An 18612-nucleotide genomic window follows, 5' to 3' on the forward strand; every position below is an offset into this window, starting at 1 on the left:
TGGGATGAATACAATGTACACATATATATATATAGTAGTTTTTTTTAAAACTTAATTACATCATGTACCAATTCTGTTTATTCAGCTGGAGACTCTGAAAATGCGAGATGACTTATTAACATAAGGAATCCAGGAAAGGCAAAATGAAACTTTAGGGACGTCGCAGTGCATTAGATAACACATCTTCAGCTGTCAGCAACATATAAGCAAGTTGCCTTTGAAGCAATAATAAGCCTTAAGCCTTATCATTAAAGTAAAGACTTGCAACTAGGATGTTTGGGTGCTGCAAAAAAGATACCCCTCCAACACAGTCACTTTTCACTGAAAGAGGAAGAGAGGTAATTGCAGTGACCAGAATCTCTGGGACAAATCTCCCAGCAGTGCAATCAGCTTTTCAAGGCAAGTTAACCACAGCACTGCCTCTGTCTCCCCTCTATGGTAGAAGACACTTTTCTATGTTCAGAGATGCTCACCCTGAAACCTGATCCAAGTTTTGAGAGAATTAAACTGAGTTTTCCTTTGTTGCTTTGAGACTTGTCAACTAAATTAGCCAACACAGATAAAAGTTCAGAGGTTTTAAGGGAAAGAGACTTAAAATGCTGTGCTTCTAAATGGCAGAGCTGACTACATTTAGTAATACTTTGGCATTCCCAGATTTCTGATCATCTAAGGTTAGGATTATCGAGGAACTCTGATAGCTATACGCAGCACCAAACAACTGTAAACCTTATTTCAGTAGTCATTTACAACACTTTTTTTTAGCTTCTTGTCCAAGAAAACACAAAGTATCTAGAGTAGTGAATCCCAACTCATGGACTGTAACATCAGGAGAGGAAGAAGTTAAATTAAATTCTGTGGAGAGACTGGAGCACGATGTTGCACAGCTTGCTTAGTTCTGCTGTCCGTGGGGCAGTAACAACCAGGGTGTAGGATGTACTCACAGTGCAGCTGGCTGTACAACAACGCATTCCAAGAAAGCAGAAGGAAAGGAAAAAGACAAAAAACTGAGAACGGTCCCATCCCTTCTTCAGGAAAAAAGCTACAGCTGTGTGACATGCTGGAGCAGAAGCCAGTTTTCCCACGGTACAGTCCCTACGCGCTATGCACACGCTCCCCAGCCTCACCACCTCTTGCAGCTGATACATCCTGCATGGAGCACAGCAGCAGCCCCAGTCCTTCCTCCTTCTTCCAGCTGCGCTTCCCCCAACCTGATCCAGCACCCTCTTTCCCCCCAGTTGCATCCTATTCTTCCCAGAATATTCTTCCCAGCCCTTATACACATCTGGACCAGGCACAGTGAAAAGTCAATTAGCGCAGCAGCATCTGGGCTTGATTAGAGAAAGGGAGAACTGCATAGATCCATGCACTTCTGAGGCATCCGAGTTTGGGTCTTCTCAGCAGCTTCATGATGCAACAGGTGACAAAACGGAGCTCTGCAATATCCATCATACCCACCTCTGTGTTCTCAGATAGGAAAAGACAGGTCCACCCAGCACAGACACTGTCTGTTTACCTGGAGTCAGCAGGTTAAGTGCTGTTCAAAGCCTGGTACTGGTGAACGCAAAAGAAGCTGATGGAGCAGACAGTATCAGCGTTAACACCTAACGTTTTTCTTTCAGCAAGACCTTTCCAATCAACAAAACAGCTATGATCACCAAGCCAAAATTTACAGACATCTAGCTGCACTTAGTACAATATTTTTCTCCACACAGAAAAGTGAAGAGGCTGCCAGAATTTCCTCCACTGTGTACACTACTGCTCCATGATGGGAATGAGAGTCAGGGCTTTTGGGCTACACTTTCAGCTCTACCACCTGTTTGCAACGGGAGTCTGAGCAAGCAACTTAATTTGTCTGCACCTCAGTTCCCCCATGTGCAAAATGTGTTCACAATACCTTCGCACCTTACAAAGACTTTGAGAGCTTCAAATGTTTGGGAAGTACCATGAATCTGATGAAAAGCTCTCTGCTGCTCCCTGTGCGGTAAGCAAGCACAAACTCCCACAAAACAGCTAGGACAGCAGAACCCAGAATGAGGAAAATGTGGAGGGAGAAACAAAAGAAGTATTCTCTTGCCATCCCCTTAAATCCCTAAACCATTGTGCAAAACAAGCATGCACTGCTTCCATAGAAAAACTGCTGCCACCTCCCAGATAAGCTGTAGCAAGCATCTACTGACAACAGATTAACACTGTAGTTTAAAGAAGGGGAAATGACTACTACATCATCCCAGCAGGTAGGCAGCCTACCACAGGAGCTGCAACTAGAATAGTACGCTTAACACAGCCACCTTTTGCACACATTTCTTTTCCTGCATCTTATCTTAATGATGGCAGTGACACTGGTTTAGTACCAGCTTAGAAGGAAAAGCACTGTGCCCTGAATTGGCAATGAAATTTCTTGCAACATAAAAGGATTTCTTGAGGTATGTGTAACGTATGGATCAGAGCATGCAGCAGCCTAAACTGCAGGATGGACAAGTTTGTGTTTAAAATGATAAAGTCTTCATTCTGGTGTCAGCTACTATAAAGAAGGACAAATGCCACCACATTCAGTAGTTTTATAGAAGTGTAAAACAAATATGGGAGGAGGACTAGACGCTAAAACATCAGCCCATGCTCAAATGATTAAAACAGTAATCCTCAGCATTCAAAAGGGAGAGGAGGGGAGGTGATACTATGTATAATTGCACATCTGCAACAAATAAAAAAGGCAAATAAATTACATCTCATTAGACACATGGTTTCAGGATGTAAAGATAAATTTGCAACAGATTAAGTTTCAGACAGCACATTACATTAAGCAAACTCACAAGTATAAGAAGAACAGGAGATACAGTTCCTTAACCTTTTAAACAAAGGCTCACTTTTATGCGTCTTTCTGGCATCCCACCACTGTATACTCACTTCAATTTGCTGGAGTCTTTGTGAGTTGAAGACTGCAATGATTTGGTTTCTTTGTCTGATTTCATTTTCTTCCTATCAATCTCCTTCTCCATTTCCCTCTAACAAAAAAAAAAAAAAAAAAAAAAAAGATCACTTAGACTCTGCAAGTTCATATAAAGTACAGACCAACATAACTAAGTGTGATTGATTCATGTTAAAAAAAAGAAACAAAAAGATATTGGAACTGACAAAGCGGAAACCCACAGCACAGTGGACGTAAACTTCAGGTTCACCTGCAAGTATCCTAAAATGACATTTTATCTACTTTTGCTTGGGTAGAGTAATTATTTTGTAGGGGATGGAATAAAAGTGCTAAACCTCTCCTTGCTAGTTGTCCAAAATAATGGAACTTACGTTTCTGAAATTAAACATTTCACTATCTGCTCTTGGTGTTGTTGTTGTTGTTGTTTGTTTGTTTGTTTTTTAACCCCTAGTGAGCAGGAATCATAAAGAAGACTGAAACATATTAAAATTCTTTCTGCAAGTCATGAAGGGCAAGCAATCGTGTTTTGTGATACGCATGGTTTGTCAAAAGGAAGGGAAAAAGCAGCATTTGCTAGAGAGTTAAACTGCTCACAGATTCCCAAGACATGTTTTTTTGTTTTTTATTAACAAGAACCAGATATAGAGCAAAATTTTAAGTCGTCAGTTAAAATTGCTGCCTATATACTGTCCTCTAGAACAGCGAGAACCACTGAGGCAGAGGGTAATAAATAATGTTTTTAGTACATTCCACAGATCTTGCAATACAAAGCGCGTATTGCCAAACCATTGGCTCACCTGAATGAAAAATTTCCAAACCACTTACTACGAGACAAAAATTGTAAGAAGGAGCTGAGCTATTCAGTCAGCTCTCCCCAGAAAGATTTTGCCGCTAGCCAAAAGCATTCAAGGACTTGCTCTCCCTCTCTCGCCCAAGAGGATATCCAGGCCGATGTGGCTGTGATTGAACTGGGCGGCCACGTATGGAGCAAAGCCCACCTCTGGCCACAGGAGCCCTTCAAACGGTTTCTCATGTGCAGCTCCATATCACTGCAAGAAGTCTGCCAGCTGTACCTGACCTTGCTGCGCAAGACCCTGCCTGAGCTTCCAAGGACACTGAAGTACACTGCCATGACGCAGATGGCGAGGCCCTGAGATGGGTTTTCCTGTGATCAGACACGTAGGCTGCAAGGCAAGACACGCCTAGCGTCAAATAACTCTTCTCTTTGGTCTCTGAGAGGCCACCAGGAGAAGCGACAGATTTACTGCCTGTTTGTTTTTCTCCAGCTCCTCTACGCGACAGAGACACTGCTGGGGTCTCTCAGGTTCCTTCACCATTTCGCTGCTGGTCTTGATTCTCCCCCACAACCAAGGGAAGCTTAGACAGCGACAAGATTTAATGAAACCAGCCTGAGAATTGAGGTTATTCTCCCACTAATTATAAGCCACTTACTCCTTGAAGGGGCACCAAAAAGGCATGCGAAATATCCACAACGAATACCTGCATCATAACTATTCATCACGAGTCCTGCAATAAGCTGTTTGCCTGAGTGAACCAGCCGGCTGGGAGTATATTCACTGTGCCCTTTGGAAGCCGGCTTTCAAAAATGACATGCAAACAACTACTGTGCTGAATGAAGAAGGGGCTGTCTTATAATTCAAGGAAAGGCAACCATTACAGTTGAAGGACTCTAAAAGGATCTCTGGAAAGCCCTCCGCTAGAGACAGACATATCTTTAAGCATTAGCATCTCTGCTAGCTCCACAGCAGCTCCAACAAAAATCAAAGCAGCTTTCTATGTACTTATCCCAGTACTGAGATCCAAGGCAGGGTTTAGTCACAGTTTTTATCATCATTAAGCCTAGTTCAGTGAAAAGTCTGCATTTAATGAAAAACAAAAGGCATGAGGCTGCTAGCATCACATCTAGTATTCATATAGTCCACATCTGTATAATTCATTCCCCTTTCTCTGTGTAAATAAGCGATCACAACTGTTTAACAGAAATAAATGACTCCATGCAGGAAAAGACTGTACTACTCAGACTGAGCTTCTACAGCTAAAGGTGGCCGAATGCACATACACGGACACAACGGAAAGCAGCAGACCGTGGTGCCCCAGGGCTGTTCTCCCTCTGGGCGCCTCCTCTAACAGCAAGCAAGGTGCTCTCCTGCAACACACATTAAACGGATACCGGAGATGAATGCACAGCTTAGGAGGCACTTCAGATACCGTGCTGTTTTTAGAAGAGGGTGCAGGGGGAGAAGGCACTGCAGCCCTACAAAGCTCTGCTTGGGTTGAACGCAGAAGCCAAACACTACCAAAGGGCCAACAGACTGTATGTTGGCTGGGCCTGCTGAAAGCAACTCCAACAAAGGAGGGTTGGGATTTTGTTGTCTGAGGACACTGGTTTTACAAAAAAAAACAACGGAAAATTTGATTGAAAACACCATTTGTTAAGCAGCTCACGGCACTTTCTTTTGCTCAGCAGTGGATTTTTGATCAGTAAAACACATCTATGCACTGTTTTGAAATGTTTCATTTAAAAGTTTGATAACGCTTTTACATGAGGAAGATAACGGGTCCACTCCAAACCTATGAAGCAGAAACAAACTCCAAATGTTAGTTTTTCATACAACTCCATATTCACTAAATGACACTTTGGTCCTTGCAAAACCCCACTCCTCCTCGCTGTTCACCTCTCACCTTCCTCTTTTTGAAGGACTTGTCAGGATTGTCTGTGCTTTTCCTCTCCAAGTCCTGCTTCCTTGCACCCAGGAGCTCTTTAGCCTCTGCTTTTTTCTGGCGACTGCCTTTCCCAGGGGGCTGAGGAATCCTTGACAGGAGAGAGAGCTCAATTTTAACCACGAGGGTGTGAGGAACTGGGAAGTCCCTCACAGGCGATAACAACTTCTTCTCCCTGATAGGCAAGGGAAACTTGTCTTTGTGAAAATCCTCTCTGACCACAACAGCGGATTTATTGCCGCTAGTCCTGGTGGGGGTTGTGCCCTGGCTTTGGGTGAGAGGACTGAGGGTGAGATGCTCTTGGGCACTGCCACCAGCCAAAATGTCTCTCACAGGCTTAGGGTCCAATAGGGGCTTGGAGTTGGCTTGATGCGAGCTCTTGTGCTTTCTGTTCTCAGAGGGCTCTTGTGATGTTGGTTTCAATTCTTTTTTATCACTGGATTTTGGCCTCCCTTTCGTTTTTACTTTTGGCTTGTCTCTGGAAGACTGGTCTTTAACCTCATATGGACCAGGTTCACTTTCCACCTTCAGGCCTCCCTTGGGCCCCTCGTGCACAGGGACCTTGCTGGGCCTTTTGATCCCAACAGTCTGCCTCTGTGAGGGCTCCTCAGTACGCACAGGAGACTTCTGGCAGTTTCGTTTGCTTGGAAGATGAACATCCTGAGGAGCCCTGGCTACTCGGCTAGAGTTCTTGGGATGAGACTCCTTCGGTTCGGGCCGCTCACGAGAGGAATTGCTGCTGATACTCTTTCCCTGTTCCTTGTTCTCCTCGTGTCCATCTGCATGGGCAATTTCTCTGAGACTCTCAGTTGGCACTGCTGGTGGGTTCACCTTAGTTAGCCAGTTGTCGAGCTGCCACTTATTAGATGTTGGTGGATCAGGCTACAGACAAAAAGAGAAAGGAAAGATGTAAGACTGACATCTTCATGGGCTATTTTGATTCTAGCACAGGTTAGCAGAATCCAAGAAAATTTCCCTTATTGTTAAAAGGCCTTGAAAGTGAAAAACCATGAGAAACTGGGGATACTCTAGTGTGTACAAACGAACGCTTAACTCGGAAACACACGCTCCATTTTTGCACAGGATCGATCAAGCAGGTCTCACAAAATTCCCAGCTCTCTGTTAGCCCTACCTGTAACTAAGTGAGAGATCAGTGTACATGAAAGCTTGGTCCTGGTTTGCCCTGCACCAGAAATGAACATCCTCGCACAATCAGACAACACACAAAAAACACAGCAAGTGCAAAAACAGAACTAGCTGCTGTCCTCATGATTCTTTTGGAAAGTGTTTTTCACAGAGCACTCCTCTCAAAATTGAGCAATAGCTGTCCCATCTGTCACATCTTGTCCAAGTCTTACAGGTAGGCTATCAGGCTCCCGTGATTTAAGCAGTTACCAAAAGAAATTATACGGCTAACACACCAGGTCCAGCTCCTTTTGACTTCTCTGCCTGGGCAATCCAACACTTGCTTGCCTCTGGGTCAAGCAAGGCATGAGATACGATCAAGTTTTGAAGGCCTCTGGAATCACGGTCAGAGACTGAAATTCATTGCTAGAACCCCTGCCCTAATGAAATGGTAGTCTCACAAATAAGGAAGAAAGCAAAACCAGCTAATCCTAAAACAGACATCAGAAGCTGCAATTAGGGGCATTATTGTTTCAGGCCCATTCTGAAAACCTTGCAGATTTGACAGCATCGCTCAAATGTATATCCCATTATCTGGGAATCATCAGAGCACAGTTACACTCCCACCCTTACCAATTCTCTCCAGCCACAACCCTGAACACCAGAAAAAAGAAAGCCTAGTACATTAAAGGTTTTCAAGACTTATTAATTCCTTCTGCCTTGATTTCCTTCTCCATCCAGACCCAACTCCGTTTTGTGCTGTGGAACATGCTGGTAAACAAGGTACGTCTTCAGGGCCAAAAAAGCATGTGCTTAACTGTGTTTAGGTGACTTAAGCTGGGAACCTGGTTTAAAAAACAGGGTTTAGTTTTACCATGGGTTTGTAAGTAAAATTAACCCACAAATTCCATTATTGTTTTCAGACGAAAAATCTGCCTTGTTTTCATTAGAATTTTAACTTGATAGCAACTCAGGAACACCTTTTTTTTCTTCTTTGTTAAACACTAAAAACACACCCAAATGACTTAATAAATTGCAGTTTATAATATAAGGAGTTATCAGACAGTGGCATACTCTGATCCTTTCCTAACATTTCTCCTATTATCATTTATCTTGCTTGCAATCTACACTTTCTTACAGGTTTTCATTAGGTTTTCTGAACACAAAGTAAAGTAAGAGACAGTATTAAAGAAAAAGGAACTACTGCCCATAGGTCTTGAAGTCTTTGCTATTGTCTGTTAAGAACTGTGTATACACAAACAAGCCATGTGTATTAGCTTACTCCTTGTGCAACATGAATGAACAATTTGCTGAACAAAAAGGGATAAAATTGCCAGTGGAAGATAGCGAGGACTTCACGAAGGTGAGAAGGATCTTCTAATCTACTATTTTCTGGACAAAACAGGCATGATTTGGTAAAAGGAGAGAAGCATAACATCTGTTTCCTTCCCAAAACATTCATATTGCACAAGACAAAGTCTGTAACTGAACTGCTGGACGTTAAAGTGTATTAGATGTGAGATGAAGATACATTTTCTCAAAGCTTCTGCAATGTTTTCTGCACATAAAAGTCTCCCTGTTCATGTGCTTCTAAGCTAAAAGAAAGGAAAGGTGGTTGCAGGAAGGAAGAATAAATGAAGAGGTTTCTGGGCTTTGTGAGAATATGTCAAAACTGTCGGTGGATTGGTTGACATCAGCTGTGGTCCACAGGATACAACTGTGCACTTCCTATTGGCCCATGAATGTTTTGCAGGTTGGAGGATCTGTTTCACACCATGGGACATGAACACTTTTGCAGCAGATTTTTAAAAGATGCATGGTCTCAATTATGAAACTTTGAAGCACTAAGTTCTGTTTGTCTGCTTTTCCCAATAAAAACCCTCAGAAATGCTAGTACAGCAGTATCTGAGCCAAACTCAACAGAAGCAAGTCTAAGCACATTCCAGATCTTACTGAAGGTCTGATCACTTCAGCTGTGACCTGAGAGAAGCTTAACTTGTCACTCACATGCAGGAGCTGCAGGGAGGCAGCAGCTTCACTTAGGACAGCAGGAAAATGGTCTCACCCTGAAGCAGCCCACAGCCTTGGCACCCAGGAAAATTGCAGGTGGGCCCTCAACATATGAGACAAGCTGTGCTTCCCATCTGTGCCTTGCCTACACCTTGTCAATGAAGGCACTAATTCCTCCAGAAATGCTAGCCAATGGTGCCAAAAGAGAAGGGAGAACACTTCAAGGTTAGGCACTGAAAAGTCTAATTATACCATTACTAAGGGTTATTTAATAGACAAACTCTAGAAGTGAAGCAAAGGGCAAGGAAAGTTTGATGAAGCAGCAAAGACTTGAAGGGGACACCTGAATGATGATGGTATTTCAGGTCTCCCGTCCTGACCACATCCAGCCAGTGGGAAGTCTGAGGCAACAGGCTGCATTAAGCAGCCTCTACGTTTTATTTGCATTCACCTCAGGTTCTGGCGGTCTCGGAGGGTCGTTTGCTTCACTGTCACTTGAGCTGCTCTCCGTCTCTGAGTCTGACGAGCTGTCTGAGTCACTGGTGCTCCCTGACGCCGGGCTGCTGGAATGTGCTGATGCCACACTCTCAGGCTGTGACTGCGGGGCACTGCAAGGCCATCAGGAGATAAAATTAGAAAGCAGCATGGGCGAGGGTTACTTATTAATGCTATTGACCTGGCAGCATTCAGAAATAAAACTGAAACCCCATGTTTTGGCTCTGGAAAGAAAGGGGAGAAGGCCAAAGGAATACAATGCCATATTCATAGATAAAGCACTGTAACAAAAAAAACTTGGAAATAAGACCTTCACCTCCAACCCAGTCAGATGAATACACAAGCAGGACATCACTGCTACAGTATGAAACTGCATTTAGCCAACAAAAATTAAAAAAAAAAAAAAAAAAAAAAAAAAAAAGTGACACATGTTTTTCTGAAAGCCCCAACCCTCAAAAGAAAAATTACCAAATAAATGCTAACAGGAGAGAGAAATACATTTCTCTTTATTGTACTTTCCCCTTTAAATTTTCACTTCCTCAGCCATGTTTCTTGGCAAGGGTGCTGTAACTGTTCATTAACTGCCATCTCAAGCAGCAGCACTTTTTGCAACACTCAGCCTTACTCAAAAGTCTTTCCTGATGCACCAACAAATTGGACTGGATGAAAATGAGGCAGAGCTATGATTTTTAAGCACAATTTCTTTCTTTCTTTCTTTTTTTTTTTTTTTTGGTAATGGGCTTAAGTCAAAATGTTGATTTCTGATTTTGAAAACTGTTTCCCATACCAAGGTCACTGTGTTTGTGAGATACAGAGGCAAGCTCCTTGCTGATCCAGACTGGCGCTGCGAGAACACTCTATTTCAAGAGCTTTCCCAGAGGCAACGGATGCTGCCCAGAATCAGCGTGCCGTTGGGCAAGTCTGACTTTGTAGACCATTACCCTGTGCTTGAAGAATACAGTCATCAAGCCAAAAATGTGCTCTGTATTTAAGTGCTCTTCTTTAGAAGAAGTTTTGGGCTTCTCCACCCCTCTCCCTCTAATCCAGGTGCATGCCTGTTCAGTCTAACCTTGAACATTGCTTCTGACTAACAGTACATGGCAGAAACCGGATACAAGACCCTGACATATCAGGAGAAGCTGAAGAAGGCTGAATGACTCTGGCTAATCCTTTTCTGTTCTTCACCTACATGACTATTTCTGGCTTCCTTCTGATTTCAAACTGGACTCACATCTTAGACATCCCTATCATAACTAAGCATCCCATCAGCTCCAGTGCGATCTGCATATAGACTGGGGTGGGGACAGGGGGAAGCGGGGAAAAGGGAATGGTTGGAGCAATAACTTCTGGTTCAAAGGCACAATCCAGCATGCCTGGTCTATTTATTTCTAGTTGAAGCTTTCAGTAAAACCTCACTCAACTAAAGCCAATTTTCAACAGAAACTTCAGGCAGCTAGAAACCAAAGGTTGTATCTATTACAGAAACAAGGCACCTTTTTCCCATCTACTCCTATGTATAAAAGGCAGTTTTGTTTTCCCTTCTTATTTGGTCTAGCTAGCAGTTTTGAAACAAACCTGTACCTTGGAGGAGCAAATGAAGAACGTGGCTTTTCAACAACCTGTTTTGTTCACAAAAACAAAGAGGAGAGGGGAAGGAAAGGTTAGCTTAAGGAGCTTGGAACAACAGAATAGGTCATGATGATTTAAAGGGATGTCTGTGTGTGTAGTACATAAAACAGCTAAAACTGACTTGGTCATCACCACTGTCTTCACTATCACTGAGCTGAAGGTCATCCTGGAGCATTCTGAAAGACAACCAAAAGATAAAAATCAGCCAAGGCAGACACATTTTCAAGCAGCAGACACTGAAAAAAAAACTTGTTTGGTGCCAAAACAAACTGACCTCCCACATTCTTTTTGAACATGGAGCATACTTTATCCCTAAATTCTCTCATTACTTGAAGGGATGATAAAATGACTAAATGGACCCTAGGCCTCTTACTGTGCTTTCCACCTAATCTCAGGGCACTTTGCAGAGGAGGTCAGTATCACTGACTGCCCTCTACAGACTACAGAAATGAAGTTCAGGCAGGGGAATGCTCCTCCACAAAGGTTACTCTGGGAGCCAGCAGCAGAGCTGCCTGGAAAAGGTCCAGTCCTGATACAGCAAGAGATGAGGGCTCTGCGAGCTCCCCAAGGGACAGAAAGAGCTGTGCCTGCATGAGGAACCATGCATTTCCATGCTCACTGTTCGTCCTGGGCTGCAAATATTTCTCCTGGCATAGAGGTTCCCAACTCACACATGCCTAAGGAAATGCCACGGTGAAGACAGTCTCCTATTCCCACTCTACACAATGAACTTCATGCTCCTCAACACCTGACAGTGAACTATAACATCTAGCATTTCAAATATTCAATGCAATTTCAGAATGGTGAGGCACAAACTCTGTTTTAATATCACTTGAGTAGAGAGCAGGCTGCCTGCAAATGTTTCCAAAGGCATAATTTAGTCGTAAGGCTTGCAGGTGATAATTACTACTTCCAGCTTCACTGCATCACTGGGGCACTCAAAAGGCTGGAGGAGGAGGGATGTGTGGGGAGAGACCTGGCTTGCTGTCCTCCTCTTTAGGAAATATTCAGGTATCCCAAAAGATGACTGAAAGCAGACAAGCATATCTCTTGCTAATTTAAAAGCCTAGCAATTCAAATTTCAAAACTATCTGGAGATTGACCACTCAATCTAGAGAACTATACAAGCGACATTTCAAAAAATGGGACAAAAAGCTTGGGAATGGAGACAGGGTTTTTAACCATTCAGGTCAAAACTCAGTTTATTTCAACCTCAGTTCAAACTAACGACTCTCTGAGAAATTCTTCTCAAGCCCCAAAAGAAAAATCAGCCTCCCGCCTTTCACGACAACACCTTTTATTGCAAGAGAACAAATATGAAAGATCCCCAAAGAAACTGCATTGCCCAGCAGAAGTGGGGAGAAAGAGAGTTAGGGTTCCTGACACTTATTAGCAAAATAAAAACCAAACAAACCAAAAAACCTCAAACTCTTTCAAGCCTTCATTTCACGTTGTGAACAAAGCAAAAAAGATTCACAGCTCCTCAGGTCACCTCTAATGAATTCAAGCCATTCACTTTTACGATTCTGTGACAACAGAGTAGTAAAAGCCTTGAATAAAAAGGTAGCATTTCCCCTATTAGGCACTATCCCCACTAATTAGACAAATGATTTTACACTCATACCAAAGCAGTTAAAGTGCAAGGCGATGCTTTCATAGAAATATGACCACGTCTGGTGTCAAAGCTGGCTGTGGTCTCACAGAGAACAACAATTCCACAAACCAGAAGCAATGAATCCGAAATCCAAATTAAATTGTAAGAGCAATTGGCTTGTTGGTCAATAGATAACATCTATTTTAGCAGTTGGTAATTGGTGCTCAGGATTGAACAGTAACTTAGGCTTTCTCTCAGTACCTTTCCAAGCACCAGGTTGAAGGGCTATAATTCAAAAGAGAGACTCTATCTTCCCTTTAAAACAGAAAGCTACGTCATTCCCATTAGTGCTAATGGAAATTACACATACAGAATGAACAGAGAATAGACTCAAGCAATTATTCAGAAGGTTTATTTTGTTGCCTGTTCTATGTTGACTTCCTTTCAATCCTTTCAATATCACTAACAAATCCTCCTCCTCCACTATTTCAGGACAGAGCACAGCCCCCTTAAATTAATGGAAAACACCGTTAGTTATTTCCTGATACTTGAGAGCTGTAAATAGAAAACCCTCCAAAAGCATTTCTGCTCATACAGAAGGTGAGAAGGTGCTAGGCACCTCAACCTGCCCTAAAGCAAGATGATGAAATCAAAATGGAGCTGTACAGGGAACTCAGCACCCACCTACACTCGCACGCCAGAAACGACAAGACAGAAATTAAGCAGGACTGGCTGGCTACCACAACACACTTGTGGCCCATGAAACCCATCCCTTTCAGGAAATCCTTGAGAAACGTACCTCCTTCACACTGGACAACTAGCACTGCTCTGCGGAGGAGATCTCTGAGGAGGATCCGGCACTTGAACTACTACCTACTCAAGCGCAAATCTTATCTGATCTTATCTGATCTTTTTATTTAAAACTTGAAATCTAATAAAAATTTGCTTTATGTTGCACCTTTTTTTTCAGCAGGATGTATACTTTGGCACATTTCCTTTCCAAAGAAGATAGAGTTGGCCTGGAAACTGCCAGGAGACTGACTAGACAGCAACACTCTTTTGTGTGCATTTTATTTTGAAGTCATAAGCCCCTAAAATCTTGGGACAGAATGCAAAGGTAACTTATGTCAGGGTGCCAAAATAATATCTGGGAGCCAAATGCAAGTCCCCTTGTCCTCCTTTCCCTCCAAATGAGACAGACTAACTACTTGCACTCAACCACCAGCACCAACCTACTGAGGCTGTTCTTCAAATTACTAAGTCTTTTGTTGAAACAAGTTCACACAGCAGCTACAGTACAGTCCAAGGAAAAAAAAATTGGCTTCAAAAGTATATGCTTCTACAAGATTCCCATATGAGTCAGTTTACTGGAGATTAAGGTTTGGACCAATGTTCTTGTACATGGAGCAGGACAGCATGAAGAAACCCCCAAAGGTCTGCTCTGTCCACCAGAACAAAGCCATCCTCCTCGCACAGGCACTGCCTCTAGTGAAGGTACCGACCCTACAGCCCTCGATTAAATCCTGTTACTGCACAAAGCGCTCTCCATGCCACACAGGCTCCTCAGACCAGGCGCTCACCAAGCTACGTGCATTCGTCGTTCTGGCATTTTGATTTTGCCTTTCCCCTGTGACTATTGTCTCCCATCTCCCAACCTACACAACCTCATTTCCTCACACCCCTTCACTGGTGGAAATCACCTTTTGCCTCTTCTTTTAGAGTAAACAGTAGAGGAAGGTGCTAAGAGACACCACCTTGGAAAATGAAGTCCCTGAATTACCTATGGAAGGCAAACAACATACAGTTTGCAGCCATCCTATACACACTGCCTTGACATGTGGGCTAAAGCTGAAGTTCAGTGCCATTCCACCGAGACAGGCAAAAAAGGAATAGCAACACCACAGCCACTGTCCATGTTTCTCAGCAGTTTGGCCAAACGTCCACTGGGATCTCAATGAATTCTTTCACTTGAACCCTCTGAGGGAGGTACTCGTTCAAAGGTAGCAACGACTGTAACCTTGGGGACAGCTTTGAACCAGTCACCTAAAGGCAGAATACTTGACAATACGTTACTGACTGCAAGGCACAGGTCCTAGTCTGCCCATTAATTTAAATGAGCTTCTAGTGATGCTAAAAAATCCTAAAAATGTTCTGAGCATTTTCTTTTCATTCTGTTTTGCTTTGTTTTAAAAATTCTGGGCTACAGACTCACTTTCTTTAGAGGTACAAGGATGATGCAAGGAAACACTACGTAGATTTTGTTTTAAATCTGACTGATCTGTTTGTAAGCACAAGGAATGCCTTTTTCACCTGAGCTGTTGGTAGACAAAAAGCAGAGTGCAAGAACATTGCAACCTCTTAAGCTGTTCAATTCAGCATCAAGAAAGAACACTAAAGCTTCAAACGAGTGATACTTTTGCATGGATAGACAAAGCCAGTTTCCCAAATATAAGGCTTCAACAAATTGTTAAATAGCCTAGTTAAAGAAAATAAACCTGCTTTAATAATTTTAATGCTTTAATTAGCTCAGGAGTTACAAGATGCCAAGTTTTCATTTGCAGGACTTGCAGCTTATGTACACACCATCAATCTCTCTGTAAATCTATGAAAAAGGAGCTCTTTTGGGGAGAGAAGCAATTCTAAAATTAATATAGCTTGCCAGACAAACAGCTCCACTGAAAGCGCAAGCTGGTCTCTCTCTGCCAACCGAGTTAAAGATGCATTACTAAGAATGAGCTTGGCATCTCCCCTTTGTAAAAGAAAGGCTCCTTCCATTCCAATGAAGCCAGGTGCTAACTTAGGGGCTGTATTCAAGAATGAAAGCCATCTGGGAAATCCTTGTATGTTCTCTAAAGCTGAATGCTTAATTTGGGCACCCAGATGCACAGGGATTTCAGCCTCTAATTAACCAGCACAAATGCTGTTTGTTTTCAGTCAACTACACTTTGTAACATGAGCCACTCCAGGCAGCTGAATTTTCAGACAGTCATGTGCATTTTGAACAGCGAAAAAGAAAGAAAGCCCTGTTGTACGAATGAAAACAAAAACAAAACAAAAAATAAAGAGATACATCAGTTCAAGGAAGAGACGCAGAAGAAGTCTTGGGGCAAATCTTGGTTCACTCCAGCTTGGACATAAACCTAAACCACTCCTGCTCAAACTGCCTTTGTCGATTGTGCGTACGTACGTCCCTAGTAGATGAGAACTGGCTCTGAAATGCCAATCAAAGTTATCATTGAGAGAAAGACATTTACCCCTGGACGTACCAGAACGGTGTCACAGATCCCAGGTTCCCTTTACACCCCAAGGAGAACTAGTCTGGGAAAGTAACCAGGCGCCAGCGAATTTTCACTCCCTTAAACTTCCCATCACTGTTCCTGCTTAAGCTAAGTGTGCCGGGCACCCAGAAATTTGCTCAGGGATGTTTCCCGCTGCCGGTTAGGAGAAGGCAGCGACTCCAGAGGGCTGGCAGCGTTCAACAGGCACACAGACGCCACCTTCTCCCCTTGCCTGCCCGGGCCCCGCAACGCCGCTTTCCTGACTGACTCATGTGTACGGCAGCGGCCGCCGGGCTGAAGCAGGGGAGTGCGGACCGTGGGGAAGGGACAGGGCAGCCCACACACTCGAGTTCCCTCGCTCGCGCCGCGCCGTCCATGGGTTCAGCCCCAGAGGAATCCAGTTTGTTTTTAGCTCAGATGAAGTCCCCTGGGGCGGTCTCAATGAGACACTGCAGAAAACTAACGTGTGGAAAGTTCTGCCTGGGCTTCTAAAGCCTGGCCAGGAAATGCCCACCCTGCACGGCAGAAGTCGTTTCACTAGGAAGGTAACAAACATCATGGACCATCTCAGCAAGCCTGGGTGAGCCCTGTCCCAGCACATAAGGGCCATTTGTGAAAGCCTTCTCCAGGCAGTGCCCTGCGGGGACACCGAGGGCGGAGGGGACACTAGTGGAGGACACAGCTCTACATTCCAGACCAATTTTACAATTCCAGCCATGTGGGCTAGGAAAGGAGTTATTCCCAAGGCCAAAAAGTCAGGTCAGGATACCTGTGGCTTTCACTGTGCCCCGGTTCCCTGATCTCGGGTGGCACTTTTCCTTCCTGCAGCAGCAAAGCCGTATCGATCTAATGAGAGAACAGCCCTGGTCCTCTTTGGCTGATCTAAACACATTATCAGGCTCCTGCCTTGACCCAGACGCTCTGCACTTGTCTGCATTTGCCATGTTTGGAGGAGACATTTCAGCTGTCGCAGATACAGCACAGAAGAGCTGAAATAAAGATCGTGGGTACAGGGCAGCTTAGGAGGAAGACGGAGCCTGGAGCAGCAGAAACTAGTATTTTTATCAGTGAAATGCAAATCTCAAGAAATCGTTCAAGAGGAGCGGACTGGGGCGGAGGGACAGAGGAACAGAGGAAAGGGTTAGGGGAGTCGGCGACCGCTCAGCAAGCCTGAACCCCAGCCAGCCAGCAAGACTTCGCACTGTGCTGGAACAATATTATATAATTGTATATATAAAAATTATATATATATAAATTATATATATATATAAATTATATATATAATATATATAAATAATATAAATATATATTATATAATTATATTATATAATTGTTTAACAAGTATTACAGAAACTTGAACCTAAAATCCTACAAACTCAATGGAGATGGACAGATTCTGTCCCTCTTGCTTATGCCTATTCCAAATTTTATGAAATTGTTCATGATGTGGAAAAAAAAAAAAAGCGGTGCATCTTTGTAGTCTGTAGTTTGCAGTTTTCCATGGAAGAGTATCACTGTATGAAGTAATATGAGATATTTATATATCACATTAACTGATAGGCGTTTAATGATTCAGCAATTACCTTGCATATGGACCACTTAGCCTTATACACTCAGAAAGATTTATATTTGTTATTTAAGGCTCACAATCTATCAACGCTGCCATCTGGTCAGGTTAATCTTGAAAGCTTAAAATTCAGTCCACACAAAAACACTTTCAAGCAATTCCTGTAATTAACCTAATTAATAGATAACCACTTTCACCTACTAGGATGGTACCAAATCATTTTATTGCCATTACAAATCTTTTCCACCAACTCAAAATTTTCTAACAGAGTGAATCATTTATTAGTTGACATTGCTTTCCTGTCTTTTCTTGCCAATCCTTTACACATTGAAGCATTAAGAATATGATTTTCAAAATGTCGTGCCATGGTCTACACTCAAAATTCCTTCAGTAGGGAGAGTTAGATCTACCACAGCAAGAACTTTTGAAAACCTCGGAGACCCCCCACTTGCTGCTGCCCCCAGCTTCGTTTACTACAATAAACAAGAAGAACCGTTTGCAGCAATTCCCCAGTACAGAATTAATCTCTGCACACCCAGATCCAAACACCACCGTCTCACAACATGCTCCACGTGACTGGAGCCACATAACTCTGAACTGCTCCAATACCATCAACGGGCCTCATCACACCTATGGCACAATGACAAGAGCCAGAGGCAATATAAAGTGTTAGCTATTTTAAACCAATGTATCACAGCAAGAATTTGGAAAACTTAGAAAATAGCATTTTTCCAGTCTACAAACTAGCTTTTTTGGTGGCATGACAGGATACTTGTGAAATCACATCCCATTTGGTTACATGATCTGAAGAATAAGAGTGCCCTAATTAAAAAAAAGAAAGAAAGAAAGAAAGAAAGAAAGATACTAGCAAAGAGGATTTTTTATTGTTTTTTTTTGGGAAGGTGAAATTTCCTTTTCCTCCTCCCCTTTCTACCTGAAAATACCCATTTTTCTTTCATCCTCTGAGTTGCATTCACCAGCAGTTCCCACCCAGCTGTTAATAGTTTCATGGGCCAATAAGATTATACTGGTGAAGTGAAATTGTGCTTTGTAAAACTGTTGTACCCATTATGCATAAGCATGTATAAGCAGTTCATAAACAGTCTCACATTGAGGCTCAAATGATAAGGCACTTGCTTCTCAGAGAAAACATAAAACAGGAGGGAAAAGAAGAAATATGTAAAGTGCCAGAGAAGCTAGAGAAGTTTCATTTCACCCACTCTGCACATGCTATTATCAGAGAGCC

The 18612-nt window shown here is 43.0% G+C and overlaps 1 protein-coding gene across 3 annotated transcripts in view; it reads right to left on the minus strand.

The window, feature by feature from the left end:
• Positions 1 to 18612, minus strand: part of AFF1 (ALF transcription elongation factor 1) — a 107614-nt gene that overhangs the window by 19314 nt on the left and 69688 nt on the right. For all 3 annotated transcript variants that reach the window (XM_067297413.1, XM_067297412.1, XM_067297414.1), the window contains exons 8-12: positions 11049 to 11103; positions 10880 to 10917; positions 9255 to 9411; positions 5630 to 6550; positions 2905 to 3002 (exon numbers count right to left, since the gene is read on the minus strand). In XM_067297413.1, the coding sequence (XP_067153514.1) occupies positions 2905 to 3002; positions 5630 to 6550; positions 9255 to 9411; positions 10880 to 10917; positions 11049 to 11103 (1269 nt within the window). The remainder of the gene's footprint in view (positions 1 to 2904; positions 3003 to 5629; positions 6551 to 9254; positions 9412 to 10879; positions 10918 to 11048; positions 11104 to 18612) is intronic.

The sequence above is a fragment of the Apteryx mantelli genome, chromosome 5 (assembly GCF_036417845.1).
Source record: "Apteryx mantelli isolate bAptMan1 chromosome 5, bAptMan1.hap1, whole genome shotgun sequence".
In the NCBI taxonomy this organism is placed as follows: Eukaryota; Metazoa; Chordata; class Aves; order Apterygiformes; family Apterygidae; genus Apteryx; species Apteryx mantelli.